General features: G+C 45.6%; 3 protein-coding genes across 9 annotated transcripts; 1 reads left to right on the top strand and 2 right to left on the bottom strand.

Annotated features, from left to right (window-relative positions):
- Positions 1 to 90: 90 nt before the first annotated feature.
- Positions 91 to 11,383, bottom strand: LOC136183363 (alpha-2-macroglobulin-like protein 1). Of its 6 annotated transcripts, none has more exons than XM_065969969.1 (31): positions 11,131 to 11,383; positions 10,862 to 11,081; positions 10,654 to 10,813; positions 10,524 to 10,594; positions 10,415 to 10,469; positions 10,292 to 10,365; positions 10,181 to 10,220; positions 10,008 to 10,122; positions 9,847 to 9,946; positions 9,580 to 9,795; positions 9,323 to 9,526; positions 9,094 to 9,273; positions 8,805 to 9,041; positions 8,589 to 8,749; positions 8,400 to 8,535; positions 8,235 to 8,345; positions 8,096 to 8,183; positions 7,911 to 8,040; positions 7,622 to 7,853; positions 7,347 to 7,565; positions 6,703 to 7,293; positions 6,510 to 6,649; positions 6,338 to 6,454; positions 6,249 to 6,285; positions 6,109 to 6,197; positions 5,929 to 6,055; positions 2,674 to 2,719; positions 2,552 to 2,619; positions 2,454 to 2,499; positions 866 to 2,397; positions 91 to 806 (listed from the first exon to the last, which is right to left on the bottom strand). In XM_065969969.1, exons 1-21 carry the CDS (start codon positions 11,322 to 11,324, stop codon positions 7,243 to 7,245), a joined length of 2,994 nt encoding a protein of 997 aa, XP_065826041.1. In that variant the 5' UTR covers positions 11,325 to 11,383; the 3' UTR covers positions 91 to 806; positions 866 to 2,397; positions 2,454 to 2,499; positions 2,552 to 2,619; positions 2,674 to 2,719; positions 5,929 to 6,055; positions 6,109 to 6,197; positions 6,249 to 6,285; positions 6,338 to 6,454; positions 6,510 to 6,649; positions 6,703 to 7,242. The 6 variants fall into 6 exon arrangements, with proteins under 6 accessions (XP_065826041.1, XP_065826042.1, XP_065826039.1 ...); XM_065969970.1 differs by having other exon boundaries at positions 91 to 2,397; positions 5,929 to 5,958; positions 6,006 to 6,055; XM_065969967.1 differs by having other exon boundaries at positions 91 to 2,397; positions 6,510 to 6,561; positions 6,617 to 6,649.
- LOC136183379 (MORN repeat-containing protein 2-like) lies at positions 11,332 to 12,542 on the bottom strand. 2 transcript variants are annotated; one of them, XM_065969988.1, is made up of 8 exons: positions 12,461 to 12,542; positions 12,376 to 12,408; positions 12,264 to 12,320; positions 12,092 to 12,208; positions 12,005 to 12,039; positions 11,865 to 11,953; positions 11,665 to 11,803; positions 11,332 to 11,436 (listed from the first exon to the last, which is right to left on the bottom strand). In XM_065969988.1, the coding sequence occupies exons 1-7, from the start codon at positions 12,465 to 12,467 to the stop codon at positions 11,707 to 11,709; spliced, it is 435 nt and encodes a 144-aa protein (XP_065826060.1). In that variant the 5' UTR covers positions 12,468 to 12,542; the 3' UTR covers positions 11,332 to 11,436; positions 11,665 to 11,706. The 2 variants fall into 2 exon arrangements, with proteins under 2 accessions (XP_065826060.1, XP_065826059.1); XM_065969987.1 differs by lacking the exon at positions 11,332 to 11,436 and having other exon boundaries at positions 11,606 to 11,803; positions 12,461 to 12,541.
- Positions 12,188 to 14,883, top strand: LOC136183368 (olefin beta-lactone synthetase-like). Its single transcript, XM_065969974.1, has 9 exons — positions 12,188 to 12,598; positions 12,672 to 12,834; positions 12,948 to 13,063; positions 13,118 to 13,435; positions 13,491 to 13,887; positions 13,977 to 14,065; positions 14,117 to 14,281; positions 14,344 to 14,455; positions 14,506 to 14,883. The coding sequence occupies exons 1-9, from the start codon at positions 12,521 to 12,523 to the stop codon at positions 14,781 to 14,783; spliced, it is 1,716 nt and encodes a 571-aa protein (XP_065826046.1). The 5' UTR covers positions 12,188 to 12,520; the 3' UTR covers positions 14,784 to 14,883.
- Positions 14,884 to 14,915: the final 32 nt, after the last annotated feature.

Here is a 14,915-nt window from a genome sequence, read left to right as displayed (position 1 = left end):
TCAACATCGCGTTTATCAGACTTTATCAGGCAGGGTTTTTTTGGTGCCGACTGAAAAAGACTAACTGGTGTCAAAGTGTCACGTGGCACGTGAGAAGCAGCCAATCAAATTTGTTTTAGATAGATGTTGTACTCGCAAACGCATCTAAAACCTACTCACACAGACAACATTTTTTGTGCTCAAAGATGCATAAGTGACGAGCAAAACCAATGTCTCTCGCGAAACAGAAATCGCGGCAAAGTTCATGGAGTTTTTGGTGGAAGAGAAGGAGGTCCTTCCTGATTTGGCGCGTCTTCTAAAATCCGTGGTTGAATAGGCAGATTGCTCCCTGAGCAAGAAAAGGATTTGCTTTGAAATGGTCTCGTTTGGAGAATCGGTGGTCTTTAGAATGGGCTTATTTTAAGTAAGGGGGCCAAAATTTACAACGTTCACCGGCTGTCAGTATTCTTTCTATCATCCCGTAGACTTCTTTGTCCTTTGCAAACCAGTTCTTGCAGAAGAAGACGTGTACTCTTCTTCGTCGGACTCGACGTCATCGTTCGCTGTCTTTTGTTTTGCGACGACGATTCTATCGAGATGCCACGATTTCTCGACACTGCTACTGTCGTGACGAATTTTGATTTTTCAAGACGGCCAAGATTGGCAGCTTCAATGCGAAACACGTCTTCTTGGCCACGTTCAAATTTATTCATGTGCGTCTGCGATTTTTGGAGTTTTCTCTCGCCACTGTCACCCTCTTCGCCGTAGAGAGTCAGTTCCAGCACCTCTGACGTCACCAGTGAAGACAGACACTCTATAGTGAACAACTAGAGAAAGACAGAGATAAAAAATGAAAAAACAAAGGAATCTTTACGAAACGGCTAACGTTTCCTTTCGCTTCCGTTCTCGAGAGAACGTTTACCGTTCCGGTATCAGATGCTTCATCTCTCTTCACGACCGTTTCCAACGACGGTACAAGTTCTCGGACAATCGCCACGTCGTCTTCACTCGTCAAATGGCCCAAGACGTACAACTTAAACAAACATAACCGCAACTGCTCTAACACGGTTTTAGAACATCTACAGCTAGCACACGTACTGACAGAGACGACAATTGCAGAGCGTCTGAGACAACAACTGACATACCTCTCGTCGTAGTCACTTCAATTTTGGCGCAATGACTTCATCGAACAGGTAGGTGTCGTGATCAGGGTGCAGAGGACACTTCTCCTTGGCCTGACGCACCCGCGGGTGCCACGCGTCGGACTCGCTCAAGAAGGGAGAATAGCGCCTTCTCTCGCCCGTTTTCCCTGAAAAATCAAAATCGACGAGAAATGGGGTGTGACGAGAAGTGTGCACAAGCACGTTTCGAAGATGCAAATCGCCATGAACCATATCATTCGAGCGCAATTCGCCCAGAATTGACTTGAGCTGATCACAGAGCGCCTTCTTTTCAGTTGGCGTCGCACTTGCAGCAAAATCTGCAATAGGCGTATTCGGGATAAACTCCATGAAGATGATTTTCACGGAACGGCCTTTTATTCTGCAAGGAACAATTTCACTACCAATGAAGCGCGGAGCAAAATTCTTCTCGCTGCAAAAGTCCTGAACCTCCTTGCCGTACTGACGTTTGGGAAGTACGAATTTGGCGATGATGTGCTCATCGTTTTCTTTGACAACTTCAAACGTAGTGTTTCGAATGTGACGAAGAAACGTGACTTTGCCAACTGCACTTGTCGTAAGAGGACGAGGCAATGAAATTTTTTTGTCAAACTCGACGGACGACAATTCTGGAACTGCGGCGACCAGCCAGGCAAGAAATTTAGCAACAGTTTCCTCTACATCGTCATGTCTTAAATGGAATGACGGAAAGACTTTTTCCGTTGCCAACTTTTTGTCATCTGTCTCGAAATAGACAGGGCACACACCAAATACTTCAACTTCCATTGATTGATGAATTGCAATTGTAATCACAGGACAGGCGTAACCGGGTAACACAGCATAATGCACTGCGGCGAAAGCTTGTTCTACTGGGTTACCGCTCCCAGTATGACTTTTGACTTCACAGAGCACTTTCGCACTATTGTACATATATACAACCACATCTGCCTGCGCCTTTTTAACCGTGCTCTCTTGATCTGTCAGCATTTTTTCGGTTCTGACTTCAGTAATAGGCGAATTCAGAACCTTTCCCAAGGCAGAAGCAAAAGAATCTCTTAGATCTTCTTCTTTCTTATCCCAAGCTTCCTGTTCGGCAAATTCCTCAGCAGCTTCTCGACACTTGCTGTCAACCTCAACAGTGTCACTTAGCGAGATCAAAGAATCGAAGACTTCGTGACAAAGCGTTGACGGAATGATTGTGATTCGTCGCTGATGAAACGTTGTAGTCATTTCTGTGTTTCTTGCTATTTTACTAGGTCTATACAAGATCAAACAATTATATTGCACTAAGTTTACATCAAAAGGAGAGCTTACGCCTGATCACTGCCGTCTTTCTCGCTTTTGTGAGAGCGCTTGCGTGCTGCAGCATAAAACACGTCACGTGATGAACAAATAGAAACATGCCCGCTTACTTCTTTTCTCCTTCTCCTTCTTCTCCAATCTCTTCAATACAGCGTCGGCTATCTTGTCCACTGTAGACCTGAAGACTTCATTGTTAAACCATTTTAGGAAAGGTAGCTATCATGAAACCCACTGCTCTTCCGTGCTTGTCATGGCGCAGAACAAATTAGTAGATAATTCTGACAACAGAAAGAAAAATTTGTTTTTAGAAATACTGTACGACTGCATAGAAGTTCTGCCGAAGTTGACAGTGGTACGTTAATGTTCTCGTAAACATAAATATTGAGGTCACTGTCAGCGGGATGATGAAAAGGAGGCGAGCTAGTATAACTATTTCGAACTAGAAAGCAGGCACAACTTCGGCACAACTTCAAAGGAATCGCAGTGAAGGAGACACGAAAAGAGCTTGGCTCTAGCGCGCTAGAGAAACCTCACTGATGACGTCATCACACGCGAAACCCAAATGATGAAATTCACCGCTCGATGGGATCCCGCTCAACTCCTAAAGCTAACCCTTTAATGTGCGGAGAACGTAGTTTGGTTCCGGTACACGAACTGCGAGTCTTGCCCAAGCTCTTAGCCTGCTCAAAAGTATGTGCGACCGACTCAATGCCTACCCGCTTAGGCTTCAGAAACGGACAGGCCGGATTCGTGTGCCGGAGGTGCGACCTGGTGCGACCAGGCCTGCGACCAGGGATGCGACCCGATGCGACTGCGTAACGCCAATTGCGCATGTGCACTTGGTCCTAACTGTCGTAACTGACCCCCTCCCCTCGTGCAAACTTATTTGGAAACTTCAAGCGCAATATTTACATTCGAATCAAACCACCACGATGCAGTAGTTACTAGCTGAATACCCGCGGGATAGTCAGTGTACAGAACGCCCAACTAAAATACCTAGTCTTAATACATGCTACTCCCTCCACCCTCGTCCTTCTTCGTTTGCTCGTTATGCACATTATATATTATACTAGAGAATGATGGCCCGGTGTTCACCGTGTTGCCATCATGCAGAGCCTCCCACCGCTTACCGTACGCGAGTGCATTACGTAGTGAGACGTCATAAATTTTTATTTTGCTACATATTCACGTAGTCATCACAGCCCCTAAAGCTCAGTCCTACCTACATACTGCTTATACTTACATAATTGCAATGTTTTCCTAATTAGGCGCTTTTCTGACATACTGTATTTGCTCTGTAATACAGTGTATGTATTTGAGGACATACCGGTATGCATGTGTACGGGTCATATTTCCTGTTACCCGTACACTCGTACATACCCACGCACATACTGTACATGAGTGGACACTTTTGATTGTGACGTCAGAGCGTGACAATCAAATTGTCGTTTCGGTTACTCAGCGCATTTATAAAACGGAAAACAGCACAGATCAATTTGAAACAGGGGTTTCTAAGCATTTTTTTCCGTTTATGAAAGAAAAAAACGCTTTATTTGCGCCGTAAATCGCCTCTTTCGGATCAAAAAATGGGAGCGTCTGCAATTTCACCATCATTGGCAAGCCTTTTTAATACTTCTCTCCAATCTGGGGTATTTCCAGATGAGTGGAAGTGTGCCAAGGTTGTTCCCATTTTCAAATCGGGTTCAAGACTTGATCCCAAGAATTTTCGCCCGGTATCGTTGCTGCCAATTGTCTCAAAAATATTGGAACATTTTGTCTTTCAATCTTTATGTGGCTACTTCGACAAGCACCTTCTTATTCCTGACTGCCAATTTGGCTTTCGAAAATCTCGGTCAACTCAAGATGCGATGGTTTGTTTGACTCAAGATCTTTTGTCTGGCAAGGACGCAGGTCTTCGCTCGGCGGCTGTCTTTCTTGATGTTAAGAAGGCCTTTGACACAGTCGATCACAGTTTACTTCTCCGAGGTCTGTCATCGTGTGGAGTGAAGGGAAAGGTCCTGGCATGGCTCTCTTCTTACCTCTTGGATCGTCGACAATTTGTCTCGGTCGGCTCTACTGCTTCGAACTTGTCGCCAGTTAGGAGAGGAGTGCCTCAAGGTTCAAAATTAGGTCCTCTTTTATTCAATTTCTTCACCCGGAACATCACCTCGGTCGTCTCTTCTCAATCGTCTCTAATCCTTTACGCAGATGATGCCTGTCTTTATTCCAGCAACGAAACTTTTGAGGGAGCGGTTACTCAACTACAACAAGATATTAATAGTGTGACTTCATGGTACTCTGAGAATCTGATGGCTCTCAATGGTCAAAAATCGGCTTTTCTGCTTTTTCCCAAGTTTCGTGATACTGAAGACACGTCGATCTATACGGTTTCGGTCAATAATGTCATTCTGTCGCCTTCACCTCACGTGAGATACCTCGGGGTTTTGATTGATAGTCGTCTATCGTGGAAACCGCAGATGGACAACGTCATTAGGAAGGTTGGCCGAAAAATTGGTGTTCTTTACCGATGTCATCGTCTGTTATCCAACGCAGCTCGACTAGCGTTTGTTCGCTCAGTCATTCAACCGGACCTTGACTACGGGGCTGCCGTTTGGGCGGACGGATCAGCTGGCGTAATCAGCCGCTTAGCACAGATAGAAAAGAGGTATCTCCGTTGTCTGGCTGGTTTGCGTTATGACGATTCTACGGCCTCTGTTGGAGGAGTAGCAGCACTTCTCGATCTATTTCGTCTCAATCCAATTCGCACAAGGCATGCTACTCAACTAGGAATGTTGAGTTACCGCTGCTTGTGCAACTCCGCCACAGCTTCTGTTCTCGCGGCGAAAATTGGGCGTATTCAGCGCACCGGTGCCGCCACTCGTCTCAGTGCTTCTGGGGTCAACGTCATCCGACCACGCACCGAGGCACTTCGTCGTTCTCCATTCTTTCGGGCTCAAACTCTATGGAATTCGCTTCCGGCAATCATAAGAGGGAGTAATGATCCCGCGATCTTTAAATTGGGCCTGAAGAACTATTTCAATCAAAACTCTGTGTACTGATTTAGAGGTTATATAGTTATAGTTGTAAATATTGTCATTTTTCTCTTTTCTCCTTTTGCTGTCATTCCCCTGTATACGGTTTCCTGGAAGATCGGCCCACGTGCTGAAGGATTTCCGTATTAAAATAAAACTGTGAACTGAACTGAACTGAACCGTTTTGGACCCTATGTTGCGCATGCGCTTTTACGAAGTAAAGGTTTTTCCTAAGTGACGTCACAATAGCGTGACCGACAGACAGACAGACAGACAGACAGGCAGACAGACAGACAGACAGACAGACAGACAGACAGACAGACAGACAGACAGACAGACAAACATACACTTCCGGCCCTAACTTCACGTTTGAGAGAGCCTCCCTCGCCGTTATACGGGCTCGCAAACTGCGTTTGCCACCCCGTACAACTGCGGTGGTCGGCTCACTACCTTACCTTTATTTCCCAGCATGCGTACTTATTTCTCTACGTGAGTTTCAGTCTAAGCTCGCACAATTTTCCGGTTATGTTACCGCTCCACGCTCTTCCCTTGGAATCGACGAACTCTCCTTGGCCGGTGGGTCTAAGTGCATTCTTGCTAAAGTCAAAACAAAAACGAAGAGTATGATGCCTCACTTTCCATTTTTGAACATTCCCTTTAGACAGGACCCATCGGGCCAGATATAGGTTCCCTCGCCGCAATATTCATTGTGAGAAAAGTTTCCCTTGATTCATACGCATATAATTTATTCCAATTAAACTATGTTCTCTCTTACCTCTCGTAAACAGACCCTGAAGCATATACAGCAGTTCCTTCATAGAAAAAACGTCAATCTCGCCGTCTTTCTCCTAAGAATTACCCCACCGCTTCCGTGCATTTCGTCTTTTACCCAATCGCCCGTATATCGACTTCCATCCGTCGAATACTGCGTCCCTTTTCCGTCTCGTTCGGTAAACCCTTCACAAGCTCGATACTCTCCTTCTGTAGCGTCGAGTTGAATAGAGAAGGAATTTTCTTATCCATTTCGATATCGTACCGTATTTCTCTCCGTTCGCGAAGACGTAGACGCCGACTTGAATCGGAGGAGACTAGAGCCGAGTTCTGCTCTCGAAGGCGCTATGCGACATCAAATGCGTTTCTAACCGTTCGAAGCGCCTTTGCTCTTCTTGTCTTTGCCTAAAGAGAGCCAGTTAGAGAGAAGGAAATTGTGGAAAAAGACGGCATCACACCTGGCATGGAGACGCTTGGATACGCGTGACGCTAGGCGCGTGCGCTAGACAACAAGAAGAATGTCGCAAAGAATGGAGTCGAACTTTGCGTCGCTCGTTGTTTAAAACGCGAAAAGAACGCCAGATAAGCTGTGCTTTGTATGTGCATAGGCCTTTGCGACCTTTTGACGAACCTGAACTAAATTGCATCATCATTTCTCTTTCTCCACAGGCAATTGGCCTATCCTATCGCGATCTGCTTTACCGTATTGCCTATCTTAAGCGGGAATTTGAATCGCTCGGAGTCGTACAAGACGATAACGTTCTCATCACGATTGCTCCGTCTGCAGATTTCTTCGCCGCAATTCTGGCAGGCTTCATCAGGCAGGGTTTTTGGTGCCGCCTGAAAAAGACTAACTGGTGTCTGTTCTCGTCAAAGTGTCATGTGGCACGTGAGAAGAAGCCAATCAAATTTGTTTTGCACTCGCAGACGCATCTAAAACCTACTCACACAGTTGTGCTCAAAGATGCATAAGTGAGAAACAGAAATCGCGGCAAAGTTCATGATGGTGGAAGAGAAGGAGGTCCTTCCTGACTTGGCGCGTCCCCGGGCTTCGGAAAAAAAACCTATCTAATTATTCCTCTACAAAAACATTCATCCTTACCTGAACCGAAAGCGCTTTGACGTCTGTGTCTGCGGTTCCCTGAGATTTAGCTGTGCACTCAATTAGCACACAGCCAATTTTCAGTGGAGTTAGAAAATAGGTGGTAGAGCGAGATTCGTTCTCCGGCACTTCCAATTTGCGCCTGGACGTCATTTTCCTATCCAATTCGGACTCCACGACATTGATTTCTTTTGAATCGAAGTTCAATCTAACGTAAACCTAAACCAGCCTTATTCGTTTCAAAGCAAAACAAAGGGGAGAGAGAAAATTCTCACCGTTAGAGAATCGTCGAGATAATTGAAAACTGTGGCGCGCACTTCGACTCTTTCGCCTCTGGTCGCCGACGGGGGAACCGTTAACGACACGACAAAGGGCTGAAAAACTCGAAGGGATGCAGGAGTTGCGAAATTGATTGCATTGACGCTCGACAAAGCAAAACCGCTAACAGTCCAAGTCGTTATTTCTTCGGGAACAGTAAACGCTAGATTGCGTTTGCTGACGTTTGGCCTGCAAAATCGTTATCATACAGAAAATATTCATTGTAGGTTCTTTGAAAGATTTTACTCCAATTGAATGTCAGTCCAAATCCAAGTTTTGGGGTAAATGATTGGTTGTCTCAAAACAGCGTCGCTACCGAAATCGGTGCTGTCAACTCCCCCCACAATCTCCGCGTCTGAATCACCAATACGAAAGGCTGAAACATAAGTCGGGAATAGGACACTCTTAATAAAATAAATATGTATACGTACGACAGCAACTGTAACCCTTCTTTGGCTTTGGCTTTGCACAGACTGGTGCTTTTGGCTTAAAATTACTCAGAACGTCCAAACCAGCAGCCTTAGTAACGTACTGTTAAATCGCGTAATGTATGTTGAAAAAATTGGACACCTTGAGAAAGCTGAGGGTAGACACATACTGACATTTTCCTACCAGACGGCACACGCTCTCGATACATTTCGAACCCGCACAGGGTGGCGGAATAGTTGAATTATCAGCGCTCTGGATTTTTTTTGCGATAATAGTTAAATTCAAAAGTGCGCCCTATCTCGACACCTTCTTTGCACGACCGTCTGTCGTTGAACTTCCTTCGCTGCTGCATCCGTACGTTTCGCAGTAGCAGTACCAATGGTCCGCGGCTCCGCATTCGTAGAATTCACGAGGCAAATGAGTGAAAGGAGAGGAGTCAAATCTATCGCTCGACGGCTAAAAATCTTGTCGTAAAACTAAATTGCTAATACATACGTATATGTATTGAGCCTGCTGCTTCGTTGTACGTCGGCTAGCTGAGAGTGGCTGCTTTGATCTATTGCTAGAATTGACACTGAAGAGCCTTCGGCTGCTTGAATCTTTAGAATCGCATCTTTTCCTGGTTTAACCTGAGACTTGCTGAATTTCAAACTCAACTGTAAAAAGCCTTAGATGACGAATATTAAATAACGTCAAGAATTTCAGATGTACCGTATTTTTCGGACGAGACGCAACAGACCAAGTGTAGACGTCACCGGACAAATCCTTTTGACTAAAGACAATAATCACTTTAGGCGCCATCGCTGGTGTCACGACGAAACGAAGTAAGCAGTAATATTGAAACTGACGTCCGCCTTTATCGCACACGTCAGGCTTGCCGACAAGTCCAGCAACAATCCTCTTCGGTCGACACGACAGCGTACGCAGAACTGTGCCCCCATTCATAACCTTGTCCACGTCGAAAATTAATTATTTATTTCCGAAAATGTCTAGCTCTTACGAAGACTTCAGCTTGTCGCGGGTGAGTCAAGAAGGCGCGCAACTTAGCCATCGACCCGACTTTTAAAGGTAAAGATCGCGCGGGCTTCCAAGGCTGTAAAAGAACGCGTTCCGGAGAGTAGATCATCACTCTCTTGCGATAAACGCTGAGAACGTTGGCTGACTCGTTGACGGCATCAGCCTGAGAAAACATACCATGAAAGGCAATGTTTTTTCTTGAACAGTCTTACTGAACAGGTGATTTCAAGAGCGTTGCACGGCGCGCAGAATTCAAATTTGGCTCGTCCGTCGCTTCCCGTCGTTTTAATCAAAGAGAAAATCTCTTTCGAGTCGGGTCCGCACACGTCGTCTTCGTCGTTTTTCATCAGTGCTTGACAGGTGAAATTCACCGTCGCGCCGGCGTAAGGTTTCCTTGCAAACGTAGTCGTTTTAATCTGAGAAGAAAAAGATATAGAGAGAATCAATAGTAATTTTGCTTTTTGTTTACGCTGTATCGTGAAGTTTCGCACGGATAGAACGAGTCGTCTTGGCTGTCTTCGATTTCAAGAAAGTACGGACTGCCTAAAATTTCAATTGAAGTCGTTCCTTGACAAGCCACTTCATTTCCGGTCGAATCGGTCACGTTCGCTTCGAGACGAACTTCATCGTAGCAAACATACGAACTCGAACAAACGTCGATACACACGGTTTTGACGCCGTTAATCTAAAAATCAAAGTGAAATGTTATCAATTTTAATTAATTAATTAAACTCACGTCGTCTTTAACAATTTGCTTTGAATTGGGACACGCATTTCGCGATGCAATAGCAGCCGTAGCTGAAATCCTGCCTTTTACCTTCTGACCGCGAGCATTTCTTAGTCGTTATATTCAACGTCATTATCGTTTCGTTAATTAAAGCGATTATTTCGAAGCACCTGGCGGAGACAGTGTAGCAGACTTTTCGACGAATATTTCGATCTCCACTGTCTGATCCGAAGCAGGGCAGGTGATCGTCCTTGGAAGCAATAGAACATGAAAGCATAGGAACGTCTATAGAAGTAAATTAGGGTTTAGAGAAGCGAACTGTTCCAATCAATTTAGGTCTTGCCGAAATTTTCGACTCTGAAAAAGGAACAATCGTCGCGATCCTTAGAAATGCCAATTAGTGTAATGACAGGTTATTAATTAATTAATTAATATATCGAAGACGTTCGCGTACTTCGTGCGTGACGCAAACTCGATATTCACCGAGCATCGACTCGGCAATCAAGGAAAAATTAAAGCCAGCAACTCCTTCGATTGGAGAATAAAGACGAAAATTTTCATTGAGATGATGACTTACCCGACAGAGTCGTAGTCTCGTATAGAGCCACCGTAGCCCTTGCGGGATTCTGAAGCTATCCGGCGTTGAATGTAAATACGCGAGTCGCTGCAATATTATTACTACTGACCTTGATCTCAAATGTCGTCTTCCCTGTAATTCCCGTCAAGTCCGAATTCATAATAATAGCTCTGCCCAAAACTAACCATGCACCGAAGCTTAGATTAGAATTTCTTCGGCGATGCCACGCTTTCTCTCACCCGTGTCGCCTGGCCTGTATAATTGTTTATCGGTTTGGACCAAGATAGTTCGGCTGGGAGACGAAATGGTCAATCTCGCGAGAAACGTCTCCGATTCTCCTTTGTTCGAAGTCATTCGAACGCGAATTACATAAAAGCCGGCGGGAGTCGATTTCGGAAGCTACGATACGCACATAATTAATAAATTAGCTAACCACTTCATTTTCACCTCCAGAGTGAAAACAGCCGACTGCCCCTGACTCAAGGTTCGCGCCGAGGAGTCGACCAAAATTTTTGTCCCGTTTACAATATCGATAGTCACATTGAGCGGCCAATAATTCTTTCGCTTCTCCGCTCCCCTAGCGTGAACGGTGACGGTGACAGTCTCGCCGGCTGTAGCGCGACTCTGAGAAATAATCTGGTATCCGTACGGAGTATTGAAATTGGGTCTAGACAACTAAATTTTATTTCGCTGAAAAGTTATCGCGTTTTCCGTACGGTGAAAGAGGCTCTGGAGTTGGGCGAAAATCGCCGCCCGAAACGCGGATATCGCCACCAGCAGTGTAAACGGCACCGCGACCTTCTTCTTCTTCTTCCGAATCGCCGCCGGCAACACTGTGACCTTGTTCCAACTCAGCGACGACGCTTGAGAAGACGAAGAAGACTAGAATGCAGAGACGTCGTGTTTGCATGATCGATCCCCCACGCGGATCCCGTCGCGACTGGCAACTTCGCTCAAGTGACGCTCCTTTTTATTCGCTTGGACTGTGACGTCATTTTTCGAGCTCGCCTCTGCATGTGAAGCTGGAAAACAATAGGGCTTTTGTAAACGATTTCCGGTGACGTCATTCGTGGTGGTGCTGTCTCAGCGGTTTGACCATAGAGGGTTTGACGACTCTAGCATGCTCACACACGCCTTGCGGTAGATTTCGCTAACGCTGCATTTTTTTATATATAAAGTGTGAATACATGCCTCCCTCCCTCCCTCCACCCTCATCTTCTTCGTTGCTCTTAAATATTATAATATCTTACCTTTATTTCCTAGCATGCGTAAACACTTATTTCTTAGTTTGCCTACGTGAGTTTCAGTCTAAGCTCGGACAATTTTCCGGTTATGTTTCCGCTCCACGCTCTTCCTTTGGAATCGATGAACTCTCCTTGGCCGGTGGGTCTAGTGAATTTTTGCTGAAGTCAAACGCCCAGAAAAAAAAACGAAGAGGATGATGCCTCACTTTCCATTTTTGAACATTCCCTTTAGACAGGACCCATCAGGCCAGATATAGGTTCCCTCGCCGCAATATTCATTGTGAGAAAAGTTTCCCTTGATTCATACGCATACAATTTATTCCAATTAAACTATGTTCTCTCTTACCTCGTAAGCAGACCCTGAAGCATATACAGCAGTTCCTTCATAGAAAAAACGTCAATCTCGCCGTCTTTCTCCTAAGAATTGCCTCACCACTTCCGTGCATTTCATCTTTCACCCAATCGCCCGTATATCGACTTCCATCCGTCGAATACTGCGTCCCTTTTCCGTCTCGTTCGATAAACCCTTCGCAAGCTCGATACTCTCCTTCTGTAGCGTCGAGTTGAATAGAGAAGGAATTTTCTTATCCATTTCGATATCGTACCGTATTTCTCTCCGTTCGCGAAGACGTAGACGCCGACTTGAGTCGAATCGGAGGAGACTAGAGCCGAATTCTGCTCTCGAAGGCGCTATGCGACATCAAATGCGTTTCTAACCGTTCGAAGCGCCTTTGCTCTTCTTGTCTTTGCCTAAAGAGAGCCAGTTAGAGAGAAGGAAATTGTGGAAAAGACGGCATCACACCTGGCATGGAGACGCTTGGATACGCGTGACGCTAGGCGCGTGCGCTAGACAACAAGAAAAATGTCGCAAAGAACGGAGTCGAACTTTGCGTCGCTCGTTGTTGAAAACGCGAAAAGAACGCCAGATAAGCTGTGCTTTGTATGTGCATAGGCCTTTGCGACCTTTTGACGAACCTGGACTAAATTGCATCATCTTTTCTCTTTATCCACAGGCAATTGGCGAAGATCGCCTGTCCTATCGCGATCTGCTTTACCGTATTGCCTATCTTAAGCGGGAATTTGAATCGCTCGGAGTCGTACAAGACGATAACGTTCTCATCACGATTGCTCCGTCTGCAGATTTCTTCGCCGCAATTCTGGCAGTCTTCTCAATAGGTATAAACACGTACACCAGTAAATCGGAAGGCTTTAAAGTGAGAGAATTCCGAAAGAATAATCTAGTTCCGGTTGTAGGCGGGGTTGGCAAAGAAAAAAAATTTTTTCTCTAGGAGCTGTTATCATTGTGATTGATCCGGCCATGGGAGTGGCGAGACTGAATCACTGCATCAATATGGCAAAGCCAAAAGCATGGATTACACATAAGGGAAAGTATTGGTATCTCAAGGTATGCATGACGATAAGCCAGAAGAAGAACTGGAAGAATATAATATTATTTTAGTGGATGATGTCTTCTGTTCGACACATTCCTATCAAAATTGAGATTTCAGCTGATCGCACTCCCGTCGACGCTTCCAGTCTTCCCGACGTCGACGTTGCACGTGCTACTCGCTGCTTGGCTACGTTTACAACGGGAAGCACGGGAATGCCAAAGATTCTTTACAGAGACCACAGCTACTTGCAATTGCAGACGTGTGCAATCTCACAGAGCTACGCCAAGTTGAAGGGCCTGCCGTTTCGCGAAGACGCGAAGTACTCAGAAGAGAAAGACGAAGTGGGTTTCACGAATCTGACCATGGTGCCTCTACATTTCATGAAGGTAGAAAGTAGGGGAGATAGGAAGATATATAGACTCATAATGATTTTGTTCTCAGACTGGAGCAACTTGCTTCGTGCTGAACAACATAAAATCGTTTGACCCCGAAGTAGTCGTTAATACTATGGCCGAGATTGGCGTCACGTACGGCGCCGTCTCGCCCAACGTGGCCCATCGGCTCTGCACCTACTGTCTGAATAAAAATCGACCTCTTCCAATCAAAATTCTCTCCGTCGGCGGCGCTCCCGTTTATCGTCACATGGTCGACGACATGCGCAAGGCGACGTCTCTGGGACAATTGGTTATTGTGTACGGAAGCACGGAAGCCGAGCCTATTGCGTTTATCGACGCTGAGGTGAAAATAGATGCGGAGAAAGAGACTCCAGACATGGGTCATTGCGTCGGCATGCCTTTTCTGGAGGGCAATCTGAAAGTGATTACAGCAGAAGAGAAAGGTAAAATTAGAAGAGACAGGCCCAGTGACAGTCTCTTGCATATCCATGTGAAGAGAGAGAGCGGGGAATACGTTATTTTCTTTGTTTAGATCAGACAGGTACCGTTGAAGATTTGGAGGTGCCATCAGGTGTGAATGGAGAGATAGTCGTTTCTGGATGGCACGTGAACATTGAAGCAGTGAGTTGACAGAAAATGTTTCAGCTCCTCTTTCCCACCGCTATTTTTCAGGCGGCCAAGTCACGTATTCTTCTGGATCGAAAAGGCGAAAAATGGCTTAAAACGGGCGACGCGGGTCACGTTGACGACGCGGGAAGAGTGTGGCTGGTGGGTCGAACTTCCTGGAAAGTGGAAAAAGACGGCACTACATTCTGGTCCGTCCTTGTCGAAGAAAAGGTTTGTCTTGTGCGATGTTCGTATAGGGGAGATACACGTGAATGACGTGTTTTTCTCGTCAGATCTTCGACCGATTCAAAGATTCAATTACATTTGTTTCGTACTTTTTCCGCGGAGAAAAGACGTACCTGATCGTCGAAAAATCAAGAGATGCCGCTATTGAGAAGAAAGACGGTTTGTTCTCTAGCACGTCTTTTTCTTACTGATTTGACGTCTTGGCGTAGAAATTGCCGCGTTTTTGGAAGAGGAAGCGATTCCTTGCGACGAATTTCGAATGTATGATTACGTCCCGAGAGACAGGCGCCACAATTCGAAGCCGGATATGGCGGCTTTATTCTCGGATGATCGCGGAATGCTGGCGAGATTTCTCATGGCGTTTGCTGCAATCATCTTTGCCGTGTGGCTTCTTTACACGTACGGCATCGGTGGCGGATTCATCTTTCTTTTCTTGGCTGCCGTCGTTGTGCTTGTCTTCATGTGGCACCAAGGACTGCTGTTTTGAACTATGAAATGAATGCATACTTACTTATAGCAGATTTTAGTGTTCACTGCTATATGTTTATTTGAAAAGAAATAAAATTTTGTTTGTGTTCCCTCCAAGAGCTCCCTCCAAGAGGATAGGATGTCTACAATA

This window comes from Oscarella lobularis, chromosome 2 (assembly GCF_947507565.1).
Source record: "Oscarella lobularis chromosome 2, ooOscLobu1.1, whole genome shotgun sequence".
NCBI lineage: Eukaryota > Metazoa > Porifera > Homoscleromorpha > Homosclerophorida > Oscarellidae > Oscarella > Oscarella lobularis.
Note: the sequence above shows the minus strand (reverse complement) of the source record. Positions and strands in the feature narration are given on the sequence as shown.